Below are 13,559 nucleotides of genomic sequence, written 5' to 3' on the forward strand. Positions count from 1 at the left end.
ATTCGAACTCATGAGCCTTCACTCTGAAGTCCAGCACTGCTGCCACTACGCTACCAGCCAGCGTCCAGCTCATACTGGGAAATATTTTTCCTGATGTAGCAGATTTATCAACAATTTATCAAACCAAGTAACCGTGGTTATGACATACCTTTAGCTGCCGAGAAGGCACTAAGTGCCTTTGCTGAACAGGATAAATGAATATAAAAAGCAGGATATAGATAAAGTGCAGCAATAAACAAAATGGATGCCTGAGATCACAATGGACAATGGAAAAGATCTCTCAAATTTAAAAAAAAACATTGAATTGTAGAACCCAAAATGGCTCAGCTTGACGCAAGTGCGCTCTGGCTAACAATAGCAGCAATGAGAGTGACTTCAGCATGACCAGAACAATGACGACTTCATGAAGCTACCTTTAAGCCTTCCTAGAATTTGTTCTTTTTAAATAAGACAATATAAGAGTTTTCTTCTATTTTTGTGTATGTCCCCCCAAGTGATTTTTTATGAAATACCTGAGAACATCCTGAAGAGAGACAGATGAACTCACACATAATGTGTGAGGAACTCAGCAAGTCAGGCAGCATCTATGAGGGGAATAGGCAGTTGACGTTTTGGGTTGAAACCCTTCATCAGGACTGGAAAGGAAGTAGGAAGAAGCCAGAAAAGAAGGTTGGGAGAGGATAGGAGCACAAGCTGTCGGGTGAGAGGTGAAATCAGCAAAGGAGGAAGATCGGTGGTGGTAGAGCAGGGGGAATGAAGTAAGAAGCTGGGAGTTGATAGGTCGAAGAGGTAAAGGGCTGATGTAAAAGAAATCTGATGTGAGAAGAGGAGAAGGGAGGAGAAGGGATGAAAGGGGAATCAAAATAGGGAATGGTAAAAGAAAGACTTGGGGGGGGAGGGGGAAGTTACCTTAAGTTAGAGAAAATGCTGTTCATGGCATCTGAGGTTACCCAGATGGAATATGAGGTGTTGCTTCTCCAACCTGAGTAAGGCATCATTATATCATTAGAGGAGGCCATGGATTGAGATGTTCAGATGGGAGTGGGATGTTGAATTGAAATGGGTGGCCACCAGGAAAATGCACTTTTTCTGGTGGATGAGTGAAGGTGCTCGAAGAAGCAGTCCCCAATCAATGCTTGATCTCACTGATGTAGAGGTGGCCACAGCAGGGACACCCGGTGGATGGTAAGCAGATTTTCCTGAAACACTCACAGTGAAATGTAACATCTTTTGGAAGGGTTGTTTGGGACCCTGAATGGTAGTGAGTGAGGAGGTGTAGAACTTGTCCCATTTGCAGTGTTAAGTGCCAGGAAGGAGATCAATGGTGAGGTATGAGTGGAGAAGTGAATCACATAGAGAACAATTCATATGGAAAGTAGAAAGTAGGGGGAGGGAAGGTAGGATCCTGTCGTAGATTATGGAAATTCTGGAGAATAACCTGCTGGAAACAGCTGAACCAGCTGGTTGAGTGGTGTCGCAACAACTTTGCACTCAGTGTCACCACCACCACTCATCGAGGAACTGGCTGTGGACTTCAGGAAAAAGAGGTCAGGGGAACACACACTAGTCTTCACAGAGAGTTCAGTGGTGCAAAAGGTGAACAGATCGAAGTTCCTGGGCACTAACATCTCAGAGGAGCCAATTATAGCAGTGCTTAAGAAGAACACGGTTACCTGTCTCGATGATTAGCTCTTACATCTACTGTGATGAAGTGCTTTATGAGGTTGGTGATGAAACACATCAACTACTACATGAGAAAAAACTGGGATCTGCTCCAATTTGCCTACCGTCAGAACAGGTCAACAGCAGATGCCATTCCATTAGCTCTTCACTCAACCTTGGAACATCTGAACAGTGAAGATGCCTACATCAGGATGGTTTAACTACAGTTCAACATTAAATACTATTATCAATAAGCCTTGGACTCAATACCTCTTATTCAACTGGATTCTCGATTTCCTCACTTGCGGACCCCAGTCAGCTCAGAGTGGCAACTATGTTGCCTCCACAAACTCCAACAGCACCAGGTTGTGTGCTTAGGCCCCTACTCTACTTCCTTGAATGGAAAAGTCAAGAAAAAGGAATGGATACGGCCCATTCTCCCACAGGTAAAGCCCTCCCCACTATTGAACGTATCTCAAGGAGCACTGTTGCAGGTAAATAGCATCCATCATCAGGGACCACCACCATTCAGGCCATGCTCCCTTCTCACTGCTTCCATCAGAAAGGAAGTACAGAAGCCTGAAGACTTACACAATCAGTTTCAGGAACAGTTTATACCCTTCAACCATTGGTCTCTTGAACCAGAGGGGAAAACTTCACTCATTGAACTATTCCCACAAACTATGGATTCACTTTCAAGGACTTTTCATCTCATGCTCTCGATATTTACTGCTTATTTATGTATTTTTTTTCCTTTTGTATTTGTTGTCTTTGGTACATTGTTTATCTGTCTTTGTTGAGTGCAGTCTTTCATTGATTCCATCATCTTTCATTGTATTTACAGTGAATGCCCACAAGAAGAAGAAACTCAGGGTTGTCTATGGTGGCATATATGTACCTTGATAATCAATTTAGTTTCAAATTTGATCTACCTTGGGCCCAATACATCAATGCTACCATGAAGAAAGTATCTCAGCTGCTCTACTTAAGCAGGAGTTTGAGAATTGATATGGTACCAAAACCCTCTTACATATTTCTATGAATGTACAGTGGAAAGCACTTTGGTTGCATCACAACCTGGTATGGAGCCTCTAAGAAGCAGGATCACAAGAGGTTGTAGAAGGACGGAGACTCAGCAGTTCCATTCTGGGCACAAACCTCTGCACCACTGAGGACATCTTCCAGATACAGAACCTCAGTAAGGCAGCATCCATCATTAAGGACTCTCATCAACCAGCATATGCCTTCTTGTTGTTATTATCATCAGTGCAGTGTACAGGAACCACATTCAACCATTTTGAAACAGCTTCATCCTCTCTGCCATTTCTTAATTGTCCATGAACCACTTGTTACTCCTATTGCACTCTCAATTTATTTCCAATTTAGTCATTTATGTCTCTCTGCCGTACTGCTGCTGTAAAACAACATTTCAGGAGTCCTGAAGAAGGGTATCAGCCTGAAACATCTACTGTTTATCAATTTCCATAGATGTTGCTTGACCTGCAGAGTTCCTGTGGCATTTTGTATGTGTTGCTTTGCATTTCTCGCATCTGCAGAATTTCTCATGTGTATATTTTCACACCACATACCAGTGATAATAAATTTGATTCAGATTCTGAACATTAAAATGAGATTAAATGACTGTCAGGTTTTTGAGGAAGGCCAAAGGACTTATAATATTTAAAAACATTATCCTTGGATGATATTTCGCTGCTTTAGGAGGGTTTACCCCAACATATAAAAATAGTAGTAGAGACCGAGTCAAATGTTCATGGAATTTGCAAAAAGATTTTATTGCAAATATTATTTTTAAAATATGCATATGGACTGAAGATCCGAGCCATACGATCTATGTTTCAATTACACATTTGAGATTATTGTATTCATAATGATGGTCAGTTCATGACTGGTAAGATATAAATAAAATTAAAGGCTCCCTGGCTCTGATCTGGTTCTTATTAGTTATGGACAGGGTCAAGTTTAAATGTTAATCTCAGCAAAACATTATTTAAATTGAAATGATTTCTTGCCATATTTTATAGTTTGTTATTCAAGCAATGTTTAAATATATGTAGTTTTACCAAAATGCTTCTTGAACTGAGCGTTTGAGAAATTTTCTAAACCATAACCATAAGTGAATTTTCCACAGAGCCAAATGTTCTGCTTCTGTGTGATGGCCGTAATGAAGGTGCCAAAATCTGTAGTCTCCAGAGCATTGAATTACAGCGATTTCCAGTTAATTGGGCCATTGCTTAGAAGGGGCAGCCATGAATTTGGGGCACCTCTTAAAAAACAGAAACAAATTTAGAAAATAGCCAGGATTCCTTTTGTTTATTTGGGACAATATGCCACTTAATTGGTACAGGAGACCGTCACCGAACAGTTTCTGAGTAGCATCAGTCATGTGCACATTGTGTGGTCATTATACATTACGCCATGTTTAAAGTGAACAGTTTTTAAAATAGCATCACTTGTCTAGTCTAGTCCTGACGAAGGGTCTCGGCCTGAAACGTCGACTGTACCTCTTCCTAGAGATGCTGCCTGGCCTGCTGCGTTCACCAGCAACTTTGATGGGTGTTGCATCACTTGCAAGTGTTTGTTTTCAAAAAGCAATGATTTTTGTCACTGATAGTCAGCAAGAAATAAGCATTAAGACAATTTTAAACTGTTTTGCTCATTGCTATTTCAAACATTCAGGCTTGGAGATGCCAGAAATGGACGGAAGCAAAAATGAAAAGATTTCACTACTTTAACAAGTAAGGAACTACGAAGAATTTGAAGGTATCAACAATCATCTTGAATGTTACAATGAAAATGAAGATGTGGAAGATGCAATAGTCGAAAACACTGCGTGAAGTCAGTCCACTATTTGCACTAGGTACCTGTGCTGATTTTCTTCACTTACAGTCAATCAACAGAATAATTCAATACACTTGGGATTAATTCTTCTGTCGAGTTTTATAGCACTGTAGTAGTTTTGGTAGTGTTCTAATTTGCTTAATATTTAATTGAAATATATAATTTGTTACTCAATTAAACAATAGTTTGTCTTTTTTATACTTATGAAGCTTCGGCTCATTGGGGCAGCCGCTTAATTGGCCAAAAATGTTCAGGTCCTGATATGTTGCAATTAACCAGAATCCATTGTATATCATTTATTTGATACAAAATAATTATTCAAAACAAAATGGTATTTATTCCCAAAAATTTAAAACAATTTATTTAAGTTTACATTATTCCTGCTCCAAAAGCAGTCCTACATAGAGTTCAACGCTGACCAGCAACTCCTGCCACACCAGAGGTGCCAAACTGTATCAGTCTCTGCCTTCCCTTTGGGTTCATCAGCTGTGTGGAGAGTTGGAGGGTGCTACATGGGCAACAGTTTGCTGTCTACATCGTACTTCCGGGGCTTGTGTATCACATAGACAACCAGGGCGCAAACGTCTATGGTTGACTTCGACCAATGGATGGCCTCATAAATATTTTGAAGTATAATCATTGTTGCAAAATCTAAAATATTGAAACCATTTTCCACACAAAATACCATAGAAATCAAATTGATATCAACTAAGTAATCTCTCCACTGATACAGAGGCTGAGGGGAAAATGTTAACCAGGATACATTGAGAACTCCCCTCCTCTTATTGTCAAACTGAAGCACTTGATAATGGGCATGATGGAGTGTCCACAGCCACCAGCATCAACACCTTGGCTAAGGTTTTGTATCCTTTCCGAGTGCTGTGCAGAAGCACTGAACAGACGCAATGTTTTTCAAAGCTACAAAAGAGGGCCAGAAAGGAATCCTATTCCATTGTTACTGTCCGATAAGGAGTTGGAACAGGACCAGCAAAGGTATGAAAATAATCTCCCTAATAATACACAAGACAAATGGAGCAGAATTAGGCTACTTGTCCCACTGAGTCTGCTCTGCCATTCAATCGGGGCTGACTTATCATCCCTCTCCCACCACAGGAAACATCCTTTCCACATCCACTCTATTTAGGCATTTCAATATCTGGTAGGCTTCTATGAGCACCACACCCTGCCCCCCAATGGCACCATTCCCTTTGTTCTAACCTCCAGAGAGTACTGGCCCAAAATTATCAAACACTTCAATCCTTGCATCTGAGGAACTTCACTTGAAACTGAATGATGCACAAACACTGACAAAAATCTTCCCTCCTGCCTTTTTTGAGGAAAGAATAACTGATGAAACATAGAAAATTCCTCTGGGGTTTGGCAGATATATACAGGAATGGTGTTTTCCATGGCAGGATTCATGGAGTCATAGAACGCTACCGCTCAGAAACAGATCCCCCAGCCACATAGTCTATGCCAAATTATAAATTTACCTAGTCCCATCTACCTGCACCTGTGTCATAGTCCTCTCACCCATATACCTATACAAATTCCTCTTATATATTGAAATCGTACTTGCAGTCACCACTTCCACTGGCAGCTCATTCCACACTCTCACTGTTCTCTGACAAGGTTCTCCCTCATGTTCCCCTTAAACAATGACCTCTAATTCTAGACTCACACAATCTGAGTGGAAAAAGCCTGTTTGCACTTTACCCCAACTCTACCCCTTATAAATTTGTATACCTCTATCAAATCTCCCTTCATTCTCCTACACTCCAGGATTGAAGTCCTAACCTAGTCAACCTTTCCCTATAACTCAGGTCCTCAAGTTCTGGCAATGCCCTTTCATGCAGTATAAGGGGTAAACCATTCAAGACAATTAAGAAAGAAATTTCGATATTTCTACATAAGGGGGCTGTGCAGGTTCAGTCACTTGATTTCAATAAAGAGACTGCTTTTTACATATTAAGGGAAATGAACAATATGGGGATTAGTGCAGTAAATGATTCATCATGATGTTGTAGGACTTTGTGAATAAAATATGCAAGAGTCATTTTATGTACTTAGCATAAGATGCAGCTCTTTACTTACATTACGAACATAACAAAAGCAGTCACCTTACACTGACATGATTACTTCAGACACCATCGCTTAAAGTGAGCACAACTTAATGACAGTGTTTGTGAATTATGTAGAACAGTTTCTACTATAAACAATATGTCAGAATCAGAATCAAATTTATTATCACCAGTTGTCGTCTGTCACCCATTACATTACCCCACACAGGATCCCCCCCCCCCCGCAGCCACCGAAGAATTCACTAAAAGTGGCTCCAAGGGTCTGACTGGACTCGTACGAGCCGCCCGGCACAGGTCCTATGTGCCCTGGTTGGAGTAACAGCAGGTGCTGCTGGCTGATCCAGGGGCATGCTGACACTCATAAGGTCATGCTGTGATGGTAGTGGAACCATCTAAGTCTTGGTGGACTGGTTTAAGGAGATGTGCAGAAGTACATTCAGAGGGTCACCATTTTGTATCGTTCATCGGCTGCAAACCCATTGTGCATGCAATGGCCAAAATGGCAGACCCTTGGTCTATATGACAGCAATGCCTCGTGGCCTACACATGCGCGTTAACAACTGATATACAACATATCACGGGGTAATATAATGCTGTAGCTTCTTGCCTCTCACAGCCAGCCATTGAGGCCATACACATAGTGGTTGACTATGCTGGCATGGCAGCCAACCAACTTACTGATCTAGAGATCCAGGCTTAGCGAACAGCAGTCACAGGCCTGCGGATGGCTGACATTAAATTTGGGGAAGCTGGGGTTTCTCTTCTGTGCGATGTCTCAACAGGTTGTTCTCACCCCATCGATCCTGCAAACTGGAGACAGACTGTTTTCTGCTCCGTACACGGCCTCCCGCATCTAGGCTAGAAGGTCTCACAGACACTGGTTGCACTAGAATTTGTTTGGCACGGCCTCAGAAAGGACACGCATGATTGGACTGCAGCTTGTGTGCGGTGGGCAAAAATTTGCAGTCATGTTCAGGAGCTACTGGTACCTTTTGAGGTCCCTGTGCTATGGTTTGACCATGTAAATGTGGATCTTGTTGGTCCCTTCCCCCAACCCTGACACATTTTTATGCCTCTCCTTACCACGATGGACCATATCACCAGGTAGCCAGAGGTCATCCGTCCAGCATCGATGACAGCAGCCGATGTGGCTTGGTGATCAGCAGGACCTGGGTTGCTCGGTTTGGCACCCCATCTGATATTTCCTTTGACTGCCGTTGCCAATTCATTTCAGACCTCTAGGCTGCGATAGCCCAATATATCGGTGTTCGACTACATCACACTATGGCGTATCACCCACAGTCCAATGGCCTATGCGAGTGGTGGCATGATCGTCTCCCATGGGTACTGCTGAGGTTCAGAAATGCTCCAAAAGAGGACCTGCAGTTATCCATGGCAGAGTTGGACTACAGGCAGCCATTACAAGTGCCAAGTGATTTCATTTCTGACGCAACAACTGCCTGGTCGGCCTCTCAACAGTGTTCCACCCTCCTCGGTAAACTCAATTCCTTTTCACCTATTGCTATCTCCCATCATGGCATACAGCGCTCTTGGGTTCCTGTTGACTTACATTCTGCCTCATTTGTTTTTGTTCACCACGACACACACCAATATCCTTTACGATGCCTCGTTCTACATTTTAGAACATGCAGAAAAGACTTTTATCATAGATAAGAGGGGTAAACCTGAACATATTTTGGCAGATCGTCTTAAACTGGCCCAGTAAAAGATGGAGTATTCCGCTGCCATGGCCCTGGCTTCACAACATGGCCAAGAGTATGTCAATGCATCTCTGGGTGAGCCAGGGGCACCTTCTGTTCCTCTACCCATCGAGCACAGGACCCGAACCAGGCAGCTTGTCTGAGCTCCAGACAGGGTCACAATGCTGGGTTTTAGCGATTCTAGGTGGCTTGGTGGGGGGTGGGGGGCTTGTGTTGGGTAATGTAATTGGGAGAAATGCACTATACATAATTCACAACCACTCAACTCAAAGCAATCTCTCAATTCTTACTGTCTCATCTGTCACGCAGGTGAGAAACTGCTAGAAACTTCAGCAGTCTAATGAACTGAGATGGCGCGAGCTGAGACACGAGCTGGGAAGTCACCATGGTAACAGCTCAGAGCGGTTGAGCTAACAGACACTGGAATTTTGGAGGGATTATAAAAAGTTGATCCTTTGGTCTGATAACAGCAGAGACACGACACGAGAGAACTGTGGAAGCTACCCGAGAAACCATTGGTAGAGTTTAAGACCACCACGAGGGTGGAGACCACAGACCGATTAATTTCGACCCGTGATTACCAGTGTGCATAACAGCTTGCCTGTGGGGGTCTGCTGGTGGTGAACCCATGCTGTGGGTTAGTAGACCGTTCCCTAGAAGGGGCTCTGTCCATCTGTGTCTGTGTGGGGGTCACACGAAGTGACTCTGAAGACTGTGGAAGCAAGAACAACTAAAGCTGCCAACTTGAACATCAACTCAATTAACTCTCTCTCTCTCTCCATCAATTCCACTCGACGCAACACAAAGTGAACTGAACTGCTTAAACTTACCTGACACCGTAAGACTGATATCTACCTCCTGGACTATTATTTTTGTATCCACACACACATTTACGGATATATATATATATAAAATAGTTTATAATCTGTATTGTATTATTTGGTTTAATGATATTAATTAATAGTAGTAATAAATATAGTCTTAAGTTATAGTAAACCAGACTCCAGATGTGTTCCATTTCTGCTGGTCCTTATCAACCCATCACGGGGTTCGTGACATATCCTACTCTTTTATCTAGAGTCATAGAGAAGTACAACACAGACACAGGCATTTTGACCCATCTAGTCCATGCTGAAACTATTTAAACTGCCCCAGGTCCACAGCCCTCCATATCCCTGCTATCCAGGTACCTATCCAAACTTCCCTTTAAGGTTGAAATTGAGCTTGCATGCACCATTTGTGCTGGCAGCTCATTCCACAATCTCACAACCTTCTGAGTGAAGAAATTTCCACTCATGTTCCCCTTAAACATGTCACCTTTCACACTTAACCCATGACCTCTGGTTGCAGTCCCACCCTACCTCAGTGGAAAAAGCCTGATTGCATTTACCCTATCTATACCCCTCATAATTGTATATACCTCAAACAAATCCCCTCTCAATCTTCTATGTTCTACAGAATACAGCCCTAACCTAGTCAATCTTTCTTTAAACCTCAGGACATCCAGACCCAGCAACATCCTTATAAATTTTCTCTGTACTATTTCGACCTTGTTTACATTTTTCCTGTAGGTAGATGATCAAAACTACACACAACACTCCAAATTAGGCCTCACCAATGTCTTATACAACTTCATTGTAATATCCCATCTCCTATACTCAATACATTGTTTTAGTTCTGGATTTAATAATATATGCAGACCCTGCATTTCATGGAGTTCCTCCTTGCTAGGATCAGAGGAGGACCCAAACTAGTTCACTACTTTTACTTTGTGTGAAATTGAAGGAATTATAAATTTCCAACATAAAAATTGACTTGCAGATTTATTTAATAGTTCTCATGAATCAAATAAGGCTAATCAATGCTCAATACAGTCTTCTGAACTGAACTCACATTACAATTTTTAAACAAGTTTTTTTTAAGATGAGTCACCTATTATTGATTTGAAACATTCTGCTCAATAAGTGCTATCTTCACACGTTAAAATGTGATAGTTCAATTTGTCTGTTGCTCTTTTATTGTTCAGTATTTATTCCAGCAGCTACATAACATTGATGCTTTCATATATTTGTCTTGGTTTACTGGATAGCCATTGAAAATAGTGTTTCTTATGCATATATTCCCTCCAATAAACTCCTCTACTTTCACACTAATTCATTACCTTCTTCATAAATCAGGCCAGTGCATATTCTATGTGTAGTTTTACAAATTTTACTGTATAATACAAAATAGGTGGCTACCTTTTCACCATGAGGAAGCAGTCCACAATGTTACTTGTAAATTGACTACTAATGAAATGAGAGTTGATTAGATTAGGGAAAGAAAATAATTTATTATTTTGTATTATTTTCTGTGTCTGATATAATCCACTCTCCAACAAAGACTATTTTTAAAAATCATTTTCATTTCTTACACTTTTAGCAACACCATCACCACCCATTGTATTCCATCAACAAATTAACCTTCCTATTAATCCTCAAATTTTGTGAAGTTAATAAATCTAGAAACTTATTATGTAGGATTAGTATGATCTGGCCACTATTAGCTGCTTGCATTGGCCAGCTTGTCCCCTGACTTGTTATTTTTAAAATCCTCATTCCAAAATTCAAACATAGGCACAATCTCAATTCAAAATGATTGATTTGTTTTTATTGTGCATTGGGAGTTTGATGTTTTTCTTTAAACAGCTCCCATGGTTTTCTTTGTTTCATGGCTGTCTGTGGGATCATGAATCTCAGGGTTGCATATTGAGTACCTACTTTGATAATAAATGTACTTTGAACCTTTGAACATTCTCCTCTACCCGTTACACTCTCTGCCCAAGCATTCAACACAACCTTCTTCCAAATGTCTCACCAATGGTTGGAAAGTCTTTACCTGATAATCCAATCTCATCTTGAAAATGGCTTGTGTCTTTTTGTAATGCAAAGCTGCTACATAAATATAAACTACTTAGTAAAGAAATCAGTAAAATGTCATAAGTTGGATTCAGGGGCCTTACAGTGCATAATGCAAAACAGACAGCCAATGAGTAAGCCCATTTCAGGATACTAACACAGACTATTTTCATCACGCACCTTAGAAAAATGATAGTTCCAAAAGTATTTCACCACAGTAATAAATAAACCTGGGTGTTGTTTGTTTTCCCAAGCAAAAAAAAAGCAAAAACACAAATAAAGGAATTGTTTAGTAAATGATTCACTACTAAACTTACTGAAGTTGTGAGCAATTTTTTGATTCAGAAGAATAACCCGATGGTTGGAAAATTCATTGACCAACTGCGTTGACATTTCTTGTGCAGCAAACTGATCTAACAGACTTGGATAATGCAATTGAATTTCATCTGCACGGCTGTGTTCCCATATAGACTTGGGTATCTGAAATAAAAGAAAACCAGCTCAAGGACGATAACCAATTTACATTTAGTCCACTTGAATAAATATAACCATTTACTTCCACAGAGGCTGCCTAATCTCCTGAACAGATCTAGCCTCCTTCCATTTTTATTTATTTTCCTTACCAATATCTGCACCCTTTGCTTTCCCGTCACTTCTGCTCATTTTCTGCTACAATTTCAAAATATACACCTTAAATGTTTCTTTGTATATGTGTGTGATGTACATATCAATAAATTTGCAACAAACAAAGCTGCAAATCTATATTTCACAGGGCTAACAATTCAGATTATGTGTTGCATAGAAACATAATTCTAAATAGATATGATGCAGTGTTTGTGTAACTGGGAAAACTCTTTCCACAGTAGCAATTTCTTCAAAATCGTCACTGTACTTGGAACTTTCAAAAAGTGCAGACACATATCTTTTACCATTACATCAAATTTGTGAGTGTCACAGCCAGATTGATATCACTGAAATTATGCCAAGATATGCGTTCTGTACACATATCAGGTGCTCTTTGACAGGAACCTCCATTTTCTCCCATTACTTTAGCAATTTTCAGTAAGTGCACGCCTTCAATAACCCTGTAATGCAACAAGGGAAGCAAATATCCTTATATAGCTCCCCTCTGTTACTTCATCTATCTTAGTCCTAGTTTGTTTACAATGGAAATTAATAAAACTAAACCCAGATTTTTCAAGCATTTGACTACTACTCTGCTGCATAGAGAATTTAATCTGGTAATATGAATCTATTTAAATGTCACAGTGTCCATGATAGTTTACATCAAATCCTTCAGATGTATGAGATAATGTGTTGATCACATGGACAATGAGTTCAGTAAAATTAAAAACCTCAAACTTCTGCTATTAGAAAAATGACAACATAGGTTACATTCTAAAAAAATACTCATGAGGTTTCTTTGAATCCGATTGAATAGAGCTCTTTTGTTATACTATGTTTGTCTTCAATTTCTTTTTCTCATTGTATTGTTCAAGCAGTTATTATATGCGGAAGGCTTCCACTTGTGATATGCATAATGATATGGCTTGTAAAGAGTAAATCATGAAAAATGCTGTAGAGCTCTGCAAGTCAAGCAGCATCTATTGAGGGGAATATACAGTCGATGTTTTGGTCCAAGACTCTTCATCAGTTACTCATGAAGGGTCCCAGATCAAAACACCACTGATTTATTCCCCTCCATTGATGCTGCTAACTCACTGAGTTCCTCCAGCATTTTGTGTATGTTGCTCAAGTGTTCTTGCATCTGCAAAATCTCTTGTATTTATTGTAAAGGGTGATTTTCTTACATGATTTTCATTACATGCAGCTTGCATATTCCATGTCAATTTTTATTTGTTATTTAACATCACAGAACAAGAGATAGTTCATATTTATTTAATTTCTCAAATTCATGGCGAACTGGATGACCACTAACCAACAGCAACAGAAATGGTTGTGTTTGATCTATGCTGTTGAGAGGTAATGGAAGTAAGTGGTGACCATTTGGACAGTAAATGGTCTGCTTCAGATGATCTGGCTGCTTCACCAGTCCAGCATATTAGGACATCTGGTGCTCTGTGTGTAGAGTTTGCATTGTCTCTGTGGACTTGTGAGCTTTCCCCAGGGTTTCTTCAATTTTGTCCCACTTTATCAGGCTACCGTTAAGTTGCTTTTGTAGTAGGGATGAGTGTGGCAAGTGGGAGAAAAGAATTACTGAGAGCTGGTATAAATTCAATGGGCCAAATGGCCTCCTATATAATATTGCATCTATATACTATATGTACATCAGCTATTTGGAAATGCAGTACTCTGAGGTTTGTTAACATTGCTTCAAA

At 40.4% G+C, this 13,559-nt stretch overlaps 1 protein-coding gene across 1 annotated transcript in view; it reads right to left on the reverse strand.

The window, feature by feature from the left end:
* Nucleotides 1-13,559, reverse strand: part of LOC134342855 (disheveled-associated activator of morphogenesis 2) — a 160,546-nt gene that overhangs the window by 82,293 nt on the left and 64,694 nt on the right. The window contains exon 8 of the mRNA XM_063041495.1: nucleotides 11,538-11,700. Coding sequence (XP_062897565.1) covers nucleotides 11,538-11,700 — 163 coding nt within the window. The remainder of the gene's footprint in view (nucleotides 1-11,537; nucleotides 11,701-13,559) is intronic.

This window comes from Mobula hypostoma, chromosome 2 (assembly GCF_963921235.1).
Source record: "Mobula hypostoma chromosome 2, sMobHyp1.1, whole genome shotgun sequence".
Taxonomy (NCBI): Eukaryota; Metazoa; Chordata; class Chondrichthyes; order Myliobatiformes; family Myliobatidae; genus Mobula; species Mobula hypostoma.